Source organism: Microcebus murinus, chromosome 2 (genome assembly GCF_040939455.1).
Source record: "Microcebus murinus isolate Inina chromosome 2, M.murinus_Inina_mat1.0, whole genome shotgun sequence".
Lineage (NCBI taxonomy): Eukaryota > Metazoa > Chordata > Mammalia > Primates > Cheirogaleidae > Microcebus > Microcebus murinus.
The window spans coordinates 60395160-60412314 of record NC_134105.1 but is presented as its reverse complement, the minus strand read 5'-3'; the positions used below and the strand labels follow the sequence as shown (position 1 = coordinate 60412314).

Sequence of the window (17155 nt, the reverse complement as noted above, 5' to 3'; positions counted from 1 at the left end):
ATGATCCTTAAAAGTGACTCTCTTTCTTCTCATCGTCTTTACCTGAGGCAGGAACATCTTGAAACATCCATTCTATTTGCAGCTAGCTTTCATTAACTTCATCCATCCCTGAAGGCGGAGCCACGTTGGTGCCAGCTAATTAAGACCTATTTAGGCCAGCTCAGAGTCCTTTATCAGCCCAGAAATAGCTTTGTTCTTTTAATGGGGACTATAGCTTTCTCAATTATTACTTAATTAAATAATGTGCCCATATTTGCCAGCATATTTCTAAAGTGAAATGCAAGCTGCAGTTGCCCACCTGCCCATAGGAAAACAGAGTATTTCACATTGTCTTTCTATAGCTTCTCCAGAAAAGTTAATATTCCCTCTGCATCTGTAAGTGCCAGGCACATAGTCACATTCTTCAATGTTGAGTGTAGCGCCATGTGCCACTGTCAGCTCTGCAGCACCTCCAGGGTGTTTCAGTCTTAAGATGTATTAATGCAAACGTGTAAATGTCAGCAGGCTAATATTATTTATGCATACCAATCAGTCCAAGCAGAAAAAAAAAAAGATATTTTGGTCCAGATTGTTTTGAATATAAGACTTTAGTTCCACAGGTTTACAGAAAAAAATGAAAGTTATGCAGAATTCACAATTCTTGTTTTTCAGAAATATATTTGGTAAGTGAAAATATAAAGGTGGCCACTAACCAACTGACCTAGAATTCCAAAGAAAACTGGGCCCCAGAAGATGAAAACAGAAAGGTCAAGAAGTCTTCTCTTTCTGTTCTTATAGTCTTTCCCACAAGGTCATCCTCTCTAATTGACAAGCCAAATAACTAGAGAAGCAATTGATAAGAAAGCAAATTAAATTTCATTTGGTTTGAAAAGGCAGTCCAATATGCTTGTGAGTTGGTCTAAACTTATTCAAAGACAATTAACAGTGTACGCATTTCTTCTACTACTTCATGTTTCTGGAATGAGGAATCCCTTAAGACAAAAAACACAATCCCTGGAAAAATAAAAAGACACCTGCCTTAAATGGGAGGGTTATATTTTTTAAAGAAAGAATTTTGACAATGTGAAGAAGCAAGCTGAAAAGTAAATTTTACTTTGAGGAACCTCATGTAATCATTTTCCTATCATAAATCACTGTAACTACTAGCGACATATTTTTTAATTCTCTAGATTATCGATAATAATGGTGACATGATCTCTCCATTAAAATGTGATATGAAAATGAGTACTTGCTAAAAAGTTCCATTAAGTACAGACAAACCAAGCAAAATAGCTTTACAGCAAAAGTAAAATTAAATGGCCACCACTTCTTCTCTATTCCCTCATGCTTATAGCAATATATACCACTTAACTTACTCATATTTACTTAGGAGGAAAATATTAAAAAAATTTTTGGAGGATCCAACCAACACATACTTTGTAAGCATAGACCCACATGAATGTTTGCCATTAAAACGACTTCTTTGATGCAAAATAATCTTAAAATGTTTCCAGTAATTATATTGCTCATTGCGCTGTTATTCTAAGATTGCTGCATGTGTATTCTGGGATAAAACAGATGAATAATTACACTGGTATCTCTGGGACCTGTGATTGTCAGTATAGTAGAAAGAAAAAACAGATGTAAGACAGATGTGGTAAAAAAAAAAAAATAAAATAAACGACCTGGTGGCCTTAGATTTGAGTAGAAAGTTTCAGTTTGAACTCATAATGTTAACTACTAAAAGGAACCAAGGTTCTTTGGAGAAATGCCTAAATCCAGGTCTGCATCAGGATATGTACAAAAAACCCCAAAACATCTTATAATATCAGGAAGCAAACAATCTATGCCACTAAGGGCACAGCAAAAGGACTCAAAGGCAATTTGAAGAGATTCTCACAGGACAAAATAGGAAGGACAATATGAGCATAAAGATAAAATTTTAATAAATTGAAATATTTCAAATATGTTTAAATCTATAAGTTAACATGTAAATATTAATAGCCCAAAGTTACTGGTCACTTGTGGAGGATGCAAGGGAACTATGCACTAAAGCCGGTAAATAAAGAGAAGGGATCAGTAATGTCTTTTATCTCATGGTAACCAAATGGCTACTGAAGATACGTTTCTACGCATAAAGGATATCAGCTAATAAACAAAAAAGATATGATGAAATGTGACCATGTTGCAACCCTAATAAATTATTAGATCTAGACAATAATCATTAATATCTTCTGACAGAAAAAGAGAGAAAACTAGAGAGTATTCCTACTGATAGAAATACTACCTAACCATCTTGGCAAAAAAATTGGACCTGAATCCAATCAAGCCTCAATAAGCAATGTAAAAGAAATATCATGAGGGTGAAATGAGCAAATCTAGATTGTGGAAAACTCTATAAGACAATTGCCTAGGTTTCTTCAACAACAGGGGGAGAGAGAGAGAGAGAGAAGGAAACAGCCATATAGGTTTAGAGAAATACAGGAAACCTATCATTCAGTTACAATGAATGAAATGAACCTTACGCTAATCCTAATTCAAACTAACTGCTTAAAAATATATTAATGAGACAATTGGAAAAATTTGCAAACTGACTAAACATGCAATGATATTAAGGAAGTATTGTTGATTTTTGTGTAAGACAATGACATTGTATTTTATTTTTAAGATTTTTTTATCTTTTAGAGGTAAACACTGAAATATTTATGAACGAAATGATATGATGTCTGAGATTTGCTTCAAAAAATCCTTGTCGGGAAAAGAAACTGTGTAGGGGTATAGACGAAACAAGATTGGGCACGAGTTAATATTTATTCAAGCTGAGTGGTAGCTATGCAGAGGTTTATTATACCAGTAGTCTCTGTACTTTATAAGTTTGACATTTTCCTTCATGAAAAGTTAAAAAATATATACTTGTTTGAAATTTGGCAATGAATGTCAGATCACCATGGGAAATTCTTACACCATGAAAGTCTTCAGCACAGCTAAAGTCAGGATATAGATTTAAAGTATAATGGACGTAGTAGCCTTTGAGGTCACTTTGGCCAACCTTTTGTTATACAAACAGGTTCTGCTTTAATCATTCATTCTGCCTGTTTCTAAAACACTAGCATAGTTATTTTTTTCCTTTATGATTGTAGCACTCAGTGAAGCAACCAGAAAGGAATACACTCAGGAAAAAAAAAAAAAAAAAAGTACATCACAAAATCATTTTGGCTTTTTTTACTTTTATTTTGTTAACTCTACTAGTTGTGCAATACCTGCAAATTAATTTTACCAAATGAGCAAAATGACCAAGTAATTTTCCCACTATACAAACAGCTTTCTTCATCACAGCCAAGAGAAAAATAATCTCCCAGGGCTATTCCCTCCCCGTTCTTACTGTACTATCTACACATCTGTGATGCTGTTGTCTCCCTAAAAGCTCACAGCAAAAGCCAAACATGATATAAACACATAAAAATGTGAACCAACAGCATGCTAAGCTCTTCTCTGATATCCCCAAATTATTCTAGGGCTTACAGTTATGACTGGGGGACACCCTGAGGGTTAACTCTAATGAAAATCCAATACATCTAGTTAATTGCATGGCTCTGGGCTAGTGAGAGACCAAAAATTCCCCGAGCCCCTTGAGAATGGTCATATTTATACAGAATGGTAATGCATGGGAGTGTATTTCTTTGAAGCACCATGCTGACTCCTTTTATCTCAACTGCTTGCCTCTTTGGACAGTTTATGCTACTCTGATTCAAATCTAACCTTTGGGATTCTTCTTGCTAACTCTAACCAGTAGAAAGGCACTAGTATTATAGCTATTTCTGTCTTAAATTTCATATGAAGCTGTGCATTTTTGGTACTCAGAAGTAGAAAATGCTAAATTCAAATCAACCCACATTATCAATAGGAGAGTTAGCCCACCTAGGATATTGAAGTAATTATCAGCATTCAAATTATATCTAGAGAGGTCAGAAACACCCCCTCCCCGCCACACACATATACCTCAATATAGTTAAAAGTTTCAATTTGATAATATTGAATAACAAAAGATATACATTTTGAGGAAATCAAAATGCTAATATTAGAACTATAACAGATGCTCAAATATCCACGGTATTCTGCAAATAAGCAACATTAACAAATAATTTAAAACTTTAGCCATTGGTTTCAATATCTTCCTTAATTCTTTTTTTTTATGTTTTTCAAAAATTTTTTATTTTTTTGAGGAATGATTTACATACCACAAAATCACCCACTTCAAGTGGATAGCTACACAAGTGTAGTAAATTTACACAAGCTGTGCACCCATCCACAATCCAGTTTCCAAACATTTCCATCATCCCAAAACTTCACTTATGGATGTTTATAGTCAATATCTGTTTCCACCTCCCAGTCCTGTACAACCATTAATTTTCTTTCTGTTATATCGTTTTTCTTTTCTAGACACTTTATATAAATGGAGTATTATAATCTATAGCTGTTTCTGTCTGGCTTTTTTCAATGACTACAATTTTTTTGAAGTTTATCCATGTTGTTACATGTTATCAGGAGTTCCTTTTTTATCACCAAATGTATGAATTCCATTGTATGAATGCATTATCTTGTTAATTCATTCACCAATTGATAACAGTTTGGGTGGTTTCTGGTTTCTGCCTATATGAATATAATGGTAGTTTGAACAATCTTTTTATGGATATATTTTATTTTCTCTTTGCTACATACCTCAGGATGAAATTGCTCAAGGTGAAATTACTGAGTCATATGGAAATGTTTTTAATAAGATTCTAAATGGTTGAGACCATGGGATTTTATGTTCTAACCAACCATGTATGCAAGTCATAGTTTCCCTACTTCCTATAAACACTTGGTAGTGTCAGTCTGTTTTATTTTAGCCATTTCAATGATTTTTGTAGTGGTGTACATTAAAATCACAGTTTTAATTTGCATTTCCCTTACTGACTATAGATTTTGAGCATGTTTTTCTGTGACTTTCTGTTTATTAGAGCTAGATATATGAACCAAGAGCAACTGATCTGTAATTCCCCTTCTCTCCGTTATGCTGTCATCTTTCTGAAGAGGGGAAAAAATGACAGGCAATGATACAGTTATATGGGAGATGAGGAGCTGGAGAAGGAGCAAAGAGTGGAAATAGGAGAAGGAACATGAAGGAAAAGGATGAGCCAAGCAGGACTCAAGAAAAGGAAGTGGGAAGGATGGTCCACAGAATGCTGCAGATGAAGGAGATGTGATAACAAAATGCAAATTGGTTTTTGGATAATTGAGTGAATGGTATTTATACCTCATTTCTCTTCAAGAATCTAACTGCTAATGATTTTAAGTGATGTATAATTTCAATATGGTCTTCTGCTTAACAAGTTAAATACCAAGTTATGATGTTCAAGATCACAGTGTCTATCTGCATGCAAGAAACTATGTAATCTTGTCAGAGAATCAATAGCCTCTTCTGTTTGTGGTCTCAGGTAAAATTTTGCCAGAATTTCCAGAAGAGTTTATAGATCCTTGCATAATCCTAACGATCCTTAACATTTCTCTGTTTTGAAACAGAAATGTGTAGACTTCCTCTTTCAGCTGAAATCCAACTTCATCAACAGCAAATGGAGCTAAACAAGAAAAGATCTAAAGACATCTTGGTGAAGTATCCAGTTTTTTGAAGCCTCAAGCCAATCAAAGTGGAGGTAATGGAAGGTAGTATAGGCGGGAAAAAATGGGACCTAACCTCTGGCTCATCAAGGTTTCATAACGGCCAAAGACATATAACAACGAGTTTAAAAAATAACTCTGCTCATTTGATAGCTGGGAAAAAGACTCAGCAAAGATTTAGCATGAAAGATAATAAAAGACAATGAGGCTGCTTCAGAGAGGACTCACCTGTCTTTCCCAGTTTCCTTCTTAAAAACTCCATCACAGTAACTCATGCGCTTCTCTGTGGTCACATAAATTTGGGCATTTGGATAGACTTCAACAGTCTTTTTCAACATGTTGTAAACGATGCCATTACCATCTTTCCTCATGTTGCGGAAAGGGCCCCAAATAACATAAATAGTAGTGTTTGCTTCCTTGAAAAAATAATCAGGGTTTTTTAACAAAAGAGGAACACTGGTATGGGACACAACTCGAATCATTGTCATGCGGCCAACATCTTCTTCATAACCTTTGGTGGGGGCATTGTTCATTCTCCAAATGCAGGAGGATCGATCTATCTCATGTCCCACCTTCTGGCCAACCATCTGACCTGAGTTCGACACTATGGCACAAAGCTCACAGTCCAGTTGCAAAGGCTGAAAAACAGAAAGAGAAAGAAAGCAGGGGGAGAAATATGTAAATTAGTAAATTCCACCTACAAGTTCCTCTGGGAAAACAAAAAGTTCAGATACTGTGTATTGCTGAATATGAAAATACTTCTGAAGTATTCATATAGATACTTATATATGTACATATATAAATATACATATTATATATAAATATATATCAATCCTACAGTCTCTGCTATGGGTTATCAAGTTAGGGGCATGCTTCCACTAAAAAAGTAAATATATACTGTTAAAAATAATTTTAATTTCTACAATCCCAATGTGTTGGTTAAATATTATACGGAAAAATAGTCAATTGTTTTCCACCCTAAATGATACATTTTTTATTCAGAACTGTAATTTCAAATGAAATAAGAAAATATAGAAAGATTTGATCACTGTGATGTGATTGGTTGCTATAAAAGAAATGCAAAGGAAATATATCCAGAAATCAATTCCATATTTTACTTATATGCATGAATGGTTATGTAGCGGTTGATAAAAATATGAAAAGTTGAGCAAATGAAGAGGTTCTGGAAAAGATTTTCAGAACCCAGAACTACTTAAGACAAGTCCCAGGCTAGCAAAAATATTACAGAGACCTTTCAAAAATTCCCTCAAGTAAGCATGTTAATTATGTTTATTCTAGATGACGAAGGAAAGACCCCTTTTCATAACCCTGGGGAGGCATGTACAGTCTCTAGAGCTGGAGCTGGTCTAAGCCCCCTCCTCCCTTTTCATTTAACCACAGAAGTAACAAAGACTCATAGGGGTAGACTCAAATCTAAATCTTCTAACTCTAAGCCTACTGCTCTTTTCATTGTTCCCTGCTTTCTTTCCTCCTAAAACAACCAAATAAATTACTTTTGCTGTTTCTCTCCCATATAAAGAAATCACTCTATCTTTTAAAACAGTGTTAAATAAGCAACATGTTTTGTTGATATATATCTTTCTCATCTCCCTTCTATGAGATTCCACATTTTGTATCTGACATATGATCCTGAATTTTTATCATGCCTATTGGTGAGTAACCCCTCACACATTGGGCACTGTCCTTATTTTACTTATTATGTTGCACTTTGATTTATTGTTTAATTATCTCTGTCCACTAGACTATAAATTCTGTAAGAACAATGTCTATCTTCTTCACTTTAACCTCTCTCCCCAGAATTCCCTAGGATATATTAGTAGCTCAGTTGGTTAAGGTAGGAAATGAAAGGAATTGGATTAAAATAATTATATTGGGAAGCAAATTACATCAAAAAACATTAACTGGATAATCACCATACAACAGTACCAGATCTTTCCTATCAGTGACAGATACTCACAGAAGTTATTGAGCACCTACAATGTGTTAGGCACAGTTCCAGGGATTAGAATCCAGCTGTGAAAATCATAAATAAAAATTTCCTGTCTTCATGTAGCTTACATTCAAGTTGAGGGGAGTGGAGAAAAGCAATACATAAATTAGCATACCATAAAATATGTTAAATGCTGATGAGTACTAAATAGAGAAAATTGAAGCAGAGAAGGGGGTCAGGAAGTATGTGCGTGTATGTGTTTGTTTTGGTGGCGTGATCAGAAAAAGGCCTCACTGAGAAAGTGATATTGGAGGAAAGACGTGAATGAAGTGAAAGTGCTTGCCATGTGGATATTTGGGGAAAAGCACTCCTGCAGAGCAAAGGCAAAAGCCAATGCAAACAGCCTGCGGTAGGAGAGGGATGATAGGAAGGGCAATGTGCCCAGGCAGAGCCAGTGGGGAGAGTGAGTAGGCACTGGAGCCAAAGACATGGCAGCGGAGAAACCACTTGGGGCCTTTGGCTTTGTGTGACATGAGTAGCTGCTGAAGGGCTCTGGACAGAGAAGTGACTGATGTGAGTTATAGTTTAAAGCTCTGGCTGCTGTGTGGAAAGCTGATTGAAAAAGAGAGGCAAGGGTTGAAGCAGAGAGTGCAGGCAACTGCTACAATCCTAGAACGAGGACAGTGGCTGGACCATGGTGAGTGGCCAGAGAAATGGAGAGACTCTGCTCATGTTCTCGAACTATTCTGGAGGGAGAGCCCACCAGATAACGGCAGCCTTTTTAGCCTTAAGCAACTAGAAGACTGGAGCTGCCTTTAACTGAGAAGGGGAGAAGGCTCAGGAAGAGAGGGTCAGGGGAAGAAGACCAGGAGCTCATTTCCAGACCATTTAGATGTAAGATGCCTCCAACACAGTCTACTTGAATCAAATGTTGTAACAACACTACTCAAACTGCCTTAAAACCCTTTTTCCCCCTGATTGTTATAACTAACATGAGCACATCATGGAAAACTTGAACAATTTAAAAAAGAATAGAAAAAAATGATAAAAACTTTCCATATTTCCATTACTTGACAACACTACACGTATTTTTGTCATTTTTTTCTTTCTACATGTGTTACATTAGACATGTTGAGAAATGCCATTTAGACAATTTGGCAGCCTTGGTTTTTCACTTCATTTCATAACATTAACCTTTCCCATGTCAGTAAATAGCCTTTAGAGGTAATTTTAATGCCTGCTCAATATTTCATTGTACAGATATACCATAATTATCTATTTGCCTACTGCTGGGCATTTAGCTATGATCTGGTTTTTTTTTTCTTTCTACTATAAAAATGTGCTTTGATGGACATTCTTGTGCTTCCTGCTGTATTTTGGATGCTAACAGTTATTATGTTATTTTAAACTAATTTCTTTGATTTAGTTTTTACTATGCTTCTACAAAATATGCTAGACAAAGGCATCTGATTATTTGAGATGTCAAAAATAAGCATTTTGAAAACTTGATTTGAAGAACTCATAGAAGTCCATTTATGAGGTATCTTAAAACTGCTATCAAAGGGGCTGTCAATCACCCCTGTCACTATAAGCTTTCTGAAATAAGTTAAGCAGTAGGTGGTCCAGGCCCCAGGTTAGAATAAGTCTGTTCAAGATAGGTGAGTATCTCAGGACAAATGGGATTTTGTACTTCCCCAATTACTAACTGGAGGCTCAGGGAGATGCCTGTTGGAGTTAGGCATTGACCTACCATTACTCTTCTTCTTAGGGGCCTACATTCTTTCAGGCAATAAGGAATAACATACTATTCTTCCTGCCAGGCGACTCTTAGCTGAGTTCTCCAAATTCACTTAGTCATGCAAATCAGTGCCTGATTTAAATTGTGTGTGTCATATGGTACACTCCAGCTTATCACCAAGATGCATATGGTACAGGGAGGTTACATTCCGTCTCCTGTTCCAAGAAATTGCTTCATTTTATAATAAAAACATATTTGGGGTATAGCCTCCACAAATCTAAAAAATCAAAAAGAAGAAAAAAAAAAAAAGAAAAAGATTTGGATGTGTTCTAATCTATAAAATGCAGCAATTTGCATTGAATTTCCCAGTCATTATAGTGAATTAGCCGGTTCTGCTGTAACAAGGCTTAATTTAACTAATAAGAATCAGCATACTGGTCTCACTTGACAATTGTAACCTCTGAAAGTGATCAATTAAGACATCACAATCTGTTTCACGACAACATGTTGGGATGCCGCAGCTGTGCAGATTATGAGGTCAGCAGCTAACTAACAACTTGAGGGCAAACACTAGAAAGAACAGCCTCTTGTCCATGTGGCAAATGTGTCACTGGGCAGAATACTATGAATGCAATGGCTTTGGGGGTAGATGATGATTTTTAAATTGCCCCTTTCTTTTTTACTATCCGCTTGGCCAACTCACCATGGCCAGAGTCTTAAGAGACTTTCATGTGTCTATACTTGTTGGTCATATTCCTATCTAGCTATCTGACTTCCTGAATAAGGTACCCGGAGACGTGGCTGAATATGAGGACTGCTCTATTTACCAGAGTTGCAGGAGCCATTTTTAAAGTATGACAGGAGCACAGGGCTGGATGAGTGAAACATTCCCAATCATAATCAGAAGCATCAGGTAGCACAAAGAGCTTGCTAAGGCCCAAGGGACTCATTTATACATTTGAAGGCACCTTCAAACTACAGTAAGCTTGATGAAAAGAAAGAAAAACCTAAGCATAAATGGACGGTTTGACCCAAAAGCTCCTCTTATCTAGTTATCTCCGTTTCTTTTATTAGCCTTATCACTACATCTTTTGGTCTCAACTTTCTTTGTTACAATGCACTGCTATTTCTTGAACTCATTTATATTATTTGATTGGGGGGCTTGCTTGAAAATGTATTCCATATGTCCCTACTCACACTGTTCTGCCTCTGTAAGCAGTTACTCTTTCTTTCTACGCTGAAGCCCTGTATTTTCCAAAGACCTTTGTTTACATTTATCTGCTTCCATTTCGTCAAGCCCCATCTTAATTTTGAATTCTCCTTTTTAGTTGAATTATCTCTATTTGTTTCTTTTTATTAAAAACAAGCTTCTCCGCATTATCTCATCTCTTGTACACTAAAAACATCCTTAAAAACCACCTGCACACTCAAAGCACTTTCACTGGGTTTTTGCTGTGTCTATAGACTGAGAGCACCACAAATACTCAACCGACCCTGTCTGGGCAGCTATGGCCCTGTCAAAGAAAGACCACAAATGTCAAACACTTCCTTTTATTTGAGGTCTAAAATATTGATTATTTTTTTAATGGTAACAACGTTATATTTGTTTTGGGGCATTTTCTCCCTCTACAAAAATATACTACCTCTATATCAACATAATTGGATATAAACACTCAGCTTTGGAAGAGTTAAGAATGTGGTGATATATATTGAACAACCAAATAATTTTGTGCAAGGCAGTATAAAGGGTAAAAATTTTAAAATTCTAATCAGTGTGAACTTAATCTTAATACACAGCTCAGAGGTATGTGGGGCAGTTTTGTGATCAACTGGGATCAATTTCCTATGCTGTTTTAGAGGCCTGAGAGACTGCCTTGAAAAACAAATCATTTCTCTGCTAAAATGAATCTTGACGTTTTGCCTCCTTACAAGAAAAAAGAGCTTGATCCTTGGCTAGGGGGAGGGTGAAAGAGCGATGAAGGGAGGAAACTGTGAGAGAGACATGCAAGTATAGAATATTATATTTTTTGCTACACACACGATTGGATGCCTATTATGGGTGAGTCATCCTGCTCAGCACTTTATTACATTATCCCACTTAATTTTCATAATAGATTTTTCAAGTTCCTTTGTTTTATTTCCCATTACAGAGTTGAAGCAATTGAGATAAATGTGATGGCCGGTGGACACCAGATATCTTTCAGGTTTAAAAAGAAGAGCATATGTTACCCTTCCTGAAATGCACTCACAGCAACTTTAATAAATGGGGGCTATTAAAAAATACTTATTAATTTTCACTTTTCTTAATATTCACATATGCAGACACTTCAAATGTTACTCAGTATTTTACTAAAATTATTTATATTAAATTATAATTTAATGCTTTAAATATGCTGGTAGCCAAGAATTTCACCAAAATAGGGCAAAGTCCATCAGTTGATGAAAGGCTCCACAAGAATGCCAGGATCCACACTTGAGTGGAAATAACCTTTCCTTTCTGGCAGTGGTACTAGAATAGCATAAGAAATTACGTGGAAATGTTTGTCTTAATATTTTCAGTTTGGAATATGGCTGAAATTTTAGTCTAAGATAAACTAATCATGACCAAATTTATTAGTTTTAAAATGGTCCTTCACATCTGCTAATTCAACTTGCTTTTCTTTCACAACCATAGTAGGTTGTATTTCTTATTCAAGCAACACATGATTACCGTGCGTGTCAGGGTTGGGGGGAATTAAGACCATGGCAGACAATGTTATTTTTGAAACTGATGACCAAGACTAAAGGAAATACCTCCCCACTGTCCAAAAGCCTCCCATAAGGTAAATTCATGTTAGAAACCCACACGAGCCTTTTGCAAGTCCTTGTGAATCAAAGTTCACTCAGGACTGCCAAGCTATGCCATCCTCTAACTCGGGAATTGCTCTCCCCTCTGTGTTTATGAAGAGCCAGGACACTGGCTGACTAGGGTACCATTCTCACACTACAGGTCATTTTGCATTTTTATTTTTTTATTTTTAATTTTTTTTATTTTATCATAAGCATAAGTATTTGACAGGCACACAAATGAAATAAGTTTTTTAAAAATGCTGAAGATTGTAAATACAGGAGCATTAATCATTAACTCTCTTTGAAGGTCCTATATTCTCTGATACTGTAAGTTGGGAGGAAAGGTGTTAAATCTTAACTTCTTTATAGAAGTCTGTGGCATTTTTATAATTAATTGTCTTTATTTCCTTGTGTTTAAACAATATATTTTATTTATGTAGACTCGAGAAATCAATATACCATGATGTACCCAACTGATCCTTGCCTGGTTGATGGGGGGAAGGGGGAGAGAGAGAGAGATGGACAAAATTAACAGGTTATTCTCTGTGACTGGCAAGTTTCATCTCTCATTGAGTCAGAGTCACTTTTCCCTTTAAATTAAATAACGTTTTTGTTTCTCTGTTCTAAATTAACACACACACACACACATGCATGCACACATATACACCCTGTTGCCACACACATATACCCCTGCACCCAGCCGGTGCAACAGCTCACTCTCCTAGGGCAGGGTTTCATTCTTACCGATCACCCTGGGAAAACTCCTCCTCTCTCTTCCGTGGGTATGAATTTGACAAATTGCCCTGTTCTTTCTGAATGATATATTGGGACAACTGCCAAGAACTTTACATTTTAATCAGTAAGAAGAATGTAATATTTAACCTTTACTTTTTTTTTCTCTCTGAATAAGCTTATAGACAATAGAATAGATAATTAAAATCTGTGAAATAAAACTTGCAAAACAGTGGTTTCCCCAGCAAAAAGGAACAGCCATGTACGAAAGGTCACCTGTCAACTAGTTCTAGTTATTAAATCTCTGCATTTATCACTAAGGTGGCTCTATGGAAAACGAAGGTCAAGACATTAAATTATGAAACAGTCAGTATTAGAAAAGGTCACCAAAAATTCAAGTAAAATTTAACCAAACCTGCTAACTCTATATCCTAGAAGCAAGCAGAAAAAGCCAGATTTTTGAAACACAGTATTGGATGGCTCTAATCTATCTCCCTATATTAGTCCCATACAGAAAATGAATTTTCATTTGATGTCTTGAAGTCTAAAATGAAACTTGCTCATCTGAAATAGAAACAAGAGCTTCAATGAGTATATCAGAACTAAAATTATGTTTGAATTGAACCAACTTAAATTATTAAAAACATTGTTTTACACTACTCTAATGGTTGCTTTCATTTCAACCATAAGAATACAATTAAAAAAATTGGTGATGGGATACTCATGGCACCTTAAATACTTTACAGAATAATTAGCAACTCACCACTGAGTAATTTACTACTTTAATGTTGAAACAAAAGAGGTCTTTGCTTTTCATTATCCAATTTGAATGAATTTGAACAAAGCAGGTTGAACAAAGCTCCAGAGACACACTCTTCAGTTTACTGTCATTTATTCCTCTACTCTTCCTAAATGTCTTTAGAGTTTTAGCTTTAGACGCTTCAACATGTATAATGACGCCATTGGGGAATAGATTTTGCCTTTATTCTCCTTGATGTTCTTTTTGAGGTCTTTTAAGTGAAAGGTACAAAAGAGGCATTAACAATCTGGCATTGTTTTTATTGCTTGACAAAGAAAAAATGTATTTTAATTTTTCCCGTGTTTCAGGAATGATTAAGCAAGCTGTTTTCATCTATACTGAGTCACTTTCAGCAGACCTCTAACTGTGAGCAAAGAATTATGACGACTGTATTAGAGAGAAATCAACACAGTTCAGCCAAGCCAACCTGTAAATGTACTTCTTTGCCCCTCCACAACCCAGTATCTTCCGGTTAATGCAGTTCTCAAAAGCAATATGTATAAATCACACAGCACACAAAAGACAGATTTGATAACCCATGGTTTAGCTCTGACTCTCTTTGGATTTGGGATATGGCATTTACCTTGGTTCCTACCTGGTGGCATTAAATCCAAACATAAAACTTAATATGCAGGTTCATAAAAATGTTAATGTCAAGAAATAATTCTACAACAGGCAACATAAAGCTATGTTTCTCAGTTGCCATAGAGGATGCGTTTCCTTTATGTGTAGGTTCCTCAAGGGAATGGATCTGTATAATCATGTAGGTGTGCCAAAGGAAAGCAGCTTGCTTTCTCTACACTGGAAGGCCAAAAATAAGTCTTCTCAAACCAAGAAAGAGTTTTCCTCCTATGAACTTGAATAATAGAAATAATTCATATTCCACTATTACTATTAGGTTGTAGTAAAATTTGGCTAATTTTATGGCCAACTGACTTCTGTATTATTTTTATCTCCGTTCAGGAAGATGATCTTAGAATGTACTGCTAACACACCAGCCAGGAATATCATGTAAAGAAAGTAAGAAAACTGATTCATGCTATGGTATTAGTATATAACACGCCACTCAATTGGGGACATGAATTTCAACTCGTTGCACATTATAAAGGCTAGGAGAGCTTTTAAAAAATGGCAACATCTGAACTTCACCTCTCACCAAATGAAACAGATGATTTTTAAAGATGATACCTATATATTAGGATTTTTTTAAAGTTCTGCACATGATTCCAGTGAGCATCTAGGTTTGAGGAACATTACCCTTGAGGAATTAGCAATGATAAAAGAGGAGACCATAATGCCTGATAAAAGGAATGAAAGACAAAATGGTGAACTTGGATCTCTGAGGAAGATATTGAGGGTAGGAAATTCTTTCAGTTACCTTTCAAATACTATCAGATTGGTGAGCAGCACTTACACCTGAAATCAGCCCAGGCAACTAAAAATATAAAAAATTAGCTGGGCATGGTGGTGCATGCCTGTAGTTACAGCTATTCAGGAGGTTGAGACAGAAGGATTGCTTGAGCCCAGGAGTCTGAGGTTGCTGTTAGCTAGGCTGATGCCACGGCACTCTAGCCCAGGCAACAGAGTGGAGTGAGACTGTGTCTCAAAAAAAAAAAAAAAAAAAAAAGATTGCCAATAATGTCTTAGCTGGAATTTAGAAACTATAGATGTATGACGAACCTACTATAAGGTTATGTATTCGTTCCAATAAAGTTCAGAAACACAGAGAATAAAGAAAGAAGCTAGCCAGCTTGATCCAGGGCTGAAGATGAATAGTATGCTGAAAGTTTGAAGTTGAGACATAATCATGGACACTAGTAAATATGAATTTCAAGCTGAAAGTGGAAGAAAATGGTGGCAAAATGAGTAAATGGAAGAGGTAAGATAACATGAAAGTCTTACTAGGGTTATATACATTCTTTGAAGACAAGGAGAGGTATGTTTATGTTATATATACTAAGACTAGTTTTATTTTAGGAATAAGAAGAAAAATGTGGTTTGCACAGGCTTTGAGTTAAAGGACTATGATTCCAATTGGGACAGGTTTCAGGAAAGAAGCTGCAGTATAAGTTATTCCTTCTAGTTTCAAAATGAAAGCCCAATGTATGGAGGATATTCAACTTCATTACTGTCTAAAAGTAGCATCATGAGAACATCTGCTTCAATAATGTTAACTTACAAAATTGAGACCATGGAAGATAGCTCCAAGAGTTGAAAAAAATATAAAAAGTCATATCCTCAAAACCATCAAAGACCTAACAAGATGGCGAGGAATTTACAGCCTGGAGAAGACTGGAACTCATTAACACTATAGGCTACTGTTGCCTGAGAGGCATTAGTGGTTCTGGAAGAAGTAGCTGAGCTCTGCTTCTGGTGGCCTCTTGGGTTTAGGAGGACAGAAATCAACAACGGTAAACAGGCATCCAGTTTAGCCTTCCTAGATGTATTCTAACAACAAGTCTGAACTGGAAATTCCTGCAAAATCTTGCAAAGTCTGTCATTCTATTTTATGTCAATTGGTTGTCTCTGAAAACCTCAATTTTGAAATTATATTACATAGTCCTGGACTTCTAATGACTTTAGATACCTAGAAGAAACAAAGGAAAATCATCACTGGAGAAAGAATTTTATCCTAGACCTCAGATTATTATTACAAACAAAATTTTAAATACCATGCCCAATACACTATTTTAAAAACAGATATATGAGGAGACAAACACTATTAGAGAAAACCAACAAAACACTCACATAAGAGCTCCACAAATGAAGTTACACGACACAGACTAAAACATTGCATTCACTATGTGCTCACTATGGTCAATGAGATAAAATTCAAGTGAAAAGTTTGGCAGGGAAATAAAAACTATAAAAAAGTGATGGAGCAGGTGTGTAACAATATCACTTAGAAGTTCTAGAACTTATAAATCTGATATATGAAATGAAGAACTCAATAAATGGATTTAACAGCAAATTAAATAAAGCTAAAGAAAGAATTAATGAACAAGAAGATAGAAACAAATGTTTCAGATGAAGTAAGAGATTTAAAAAAATGGAGTAAGAGACCCAGAGAATATGATGAGAAGGCCTAACATAAATTTATTTGAAATTTCCAAGGGAAAGGGGGTATATAATGGATGGAGGACGATGGCTGAGAATTTTCCAGAGTTTATGAGAATCCACAAAATCAAAAGGTTCAATTACTCTCAGTCAAAATAAATCCACATCTAAACATATCACAGTGAAGCTTCATAAAAACAAAAACAAAGAGAAAGTTTTAGAATTAAAATTACCATAAAATGGCATATAACTTAAGAAGAGGTATGGAGTTAAAGTATTTTAAGGTTCTTACATTGTCATGGCAAGAGAGTAAATGTACTTAATAATATTATACTTTCATAAGCCTCGGGCAGGAGCTCTCAAAATTCAGTCTCCCGTTCTATTATTTTCTTGAAGCGACAGGCTAACTTCA

The 17155-nt window shown here is 35.7% G+C and overlaps 1 protein-coding gene across 1 annotated transcript in view; it reads right to left on the bottom strand.

Moving 5' to 3' along the window:
• ST6GALNAC3 (ST6 N-acetylgalactosaminide alpha-2,6-sialyltransferase 3) overlaps nt 1–17155 on the bottom strand; it is a 522365-nt gene that overhangs the window by 194508 nt on the left and 310702 nt on the right. The window contains exon 3 of the mRNA XM_012787920.2: nt 5866–6275. Within this exon, the coding sequence (XP_012643374.1) occupies nt 5866–6275 (410 nt within the window). The remainder of the gene's footprint in view (nt 1–5865; nt 6276–17155) is intronic.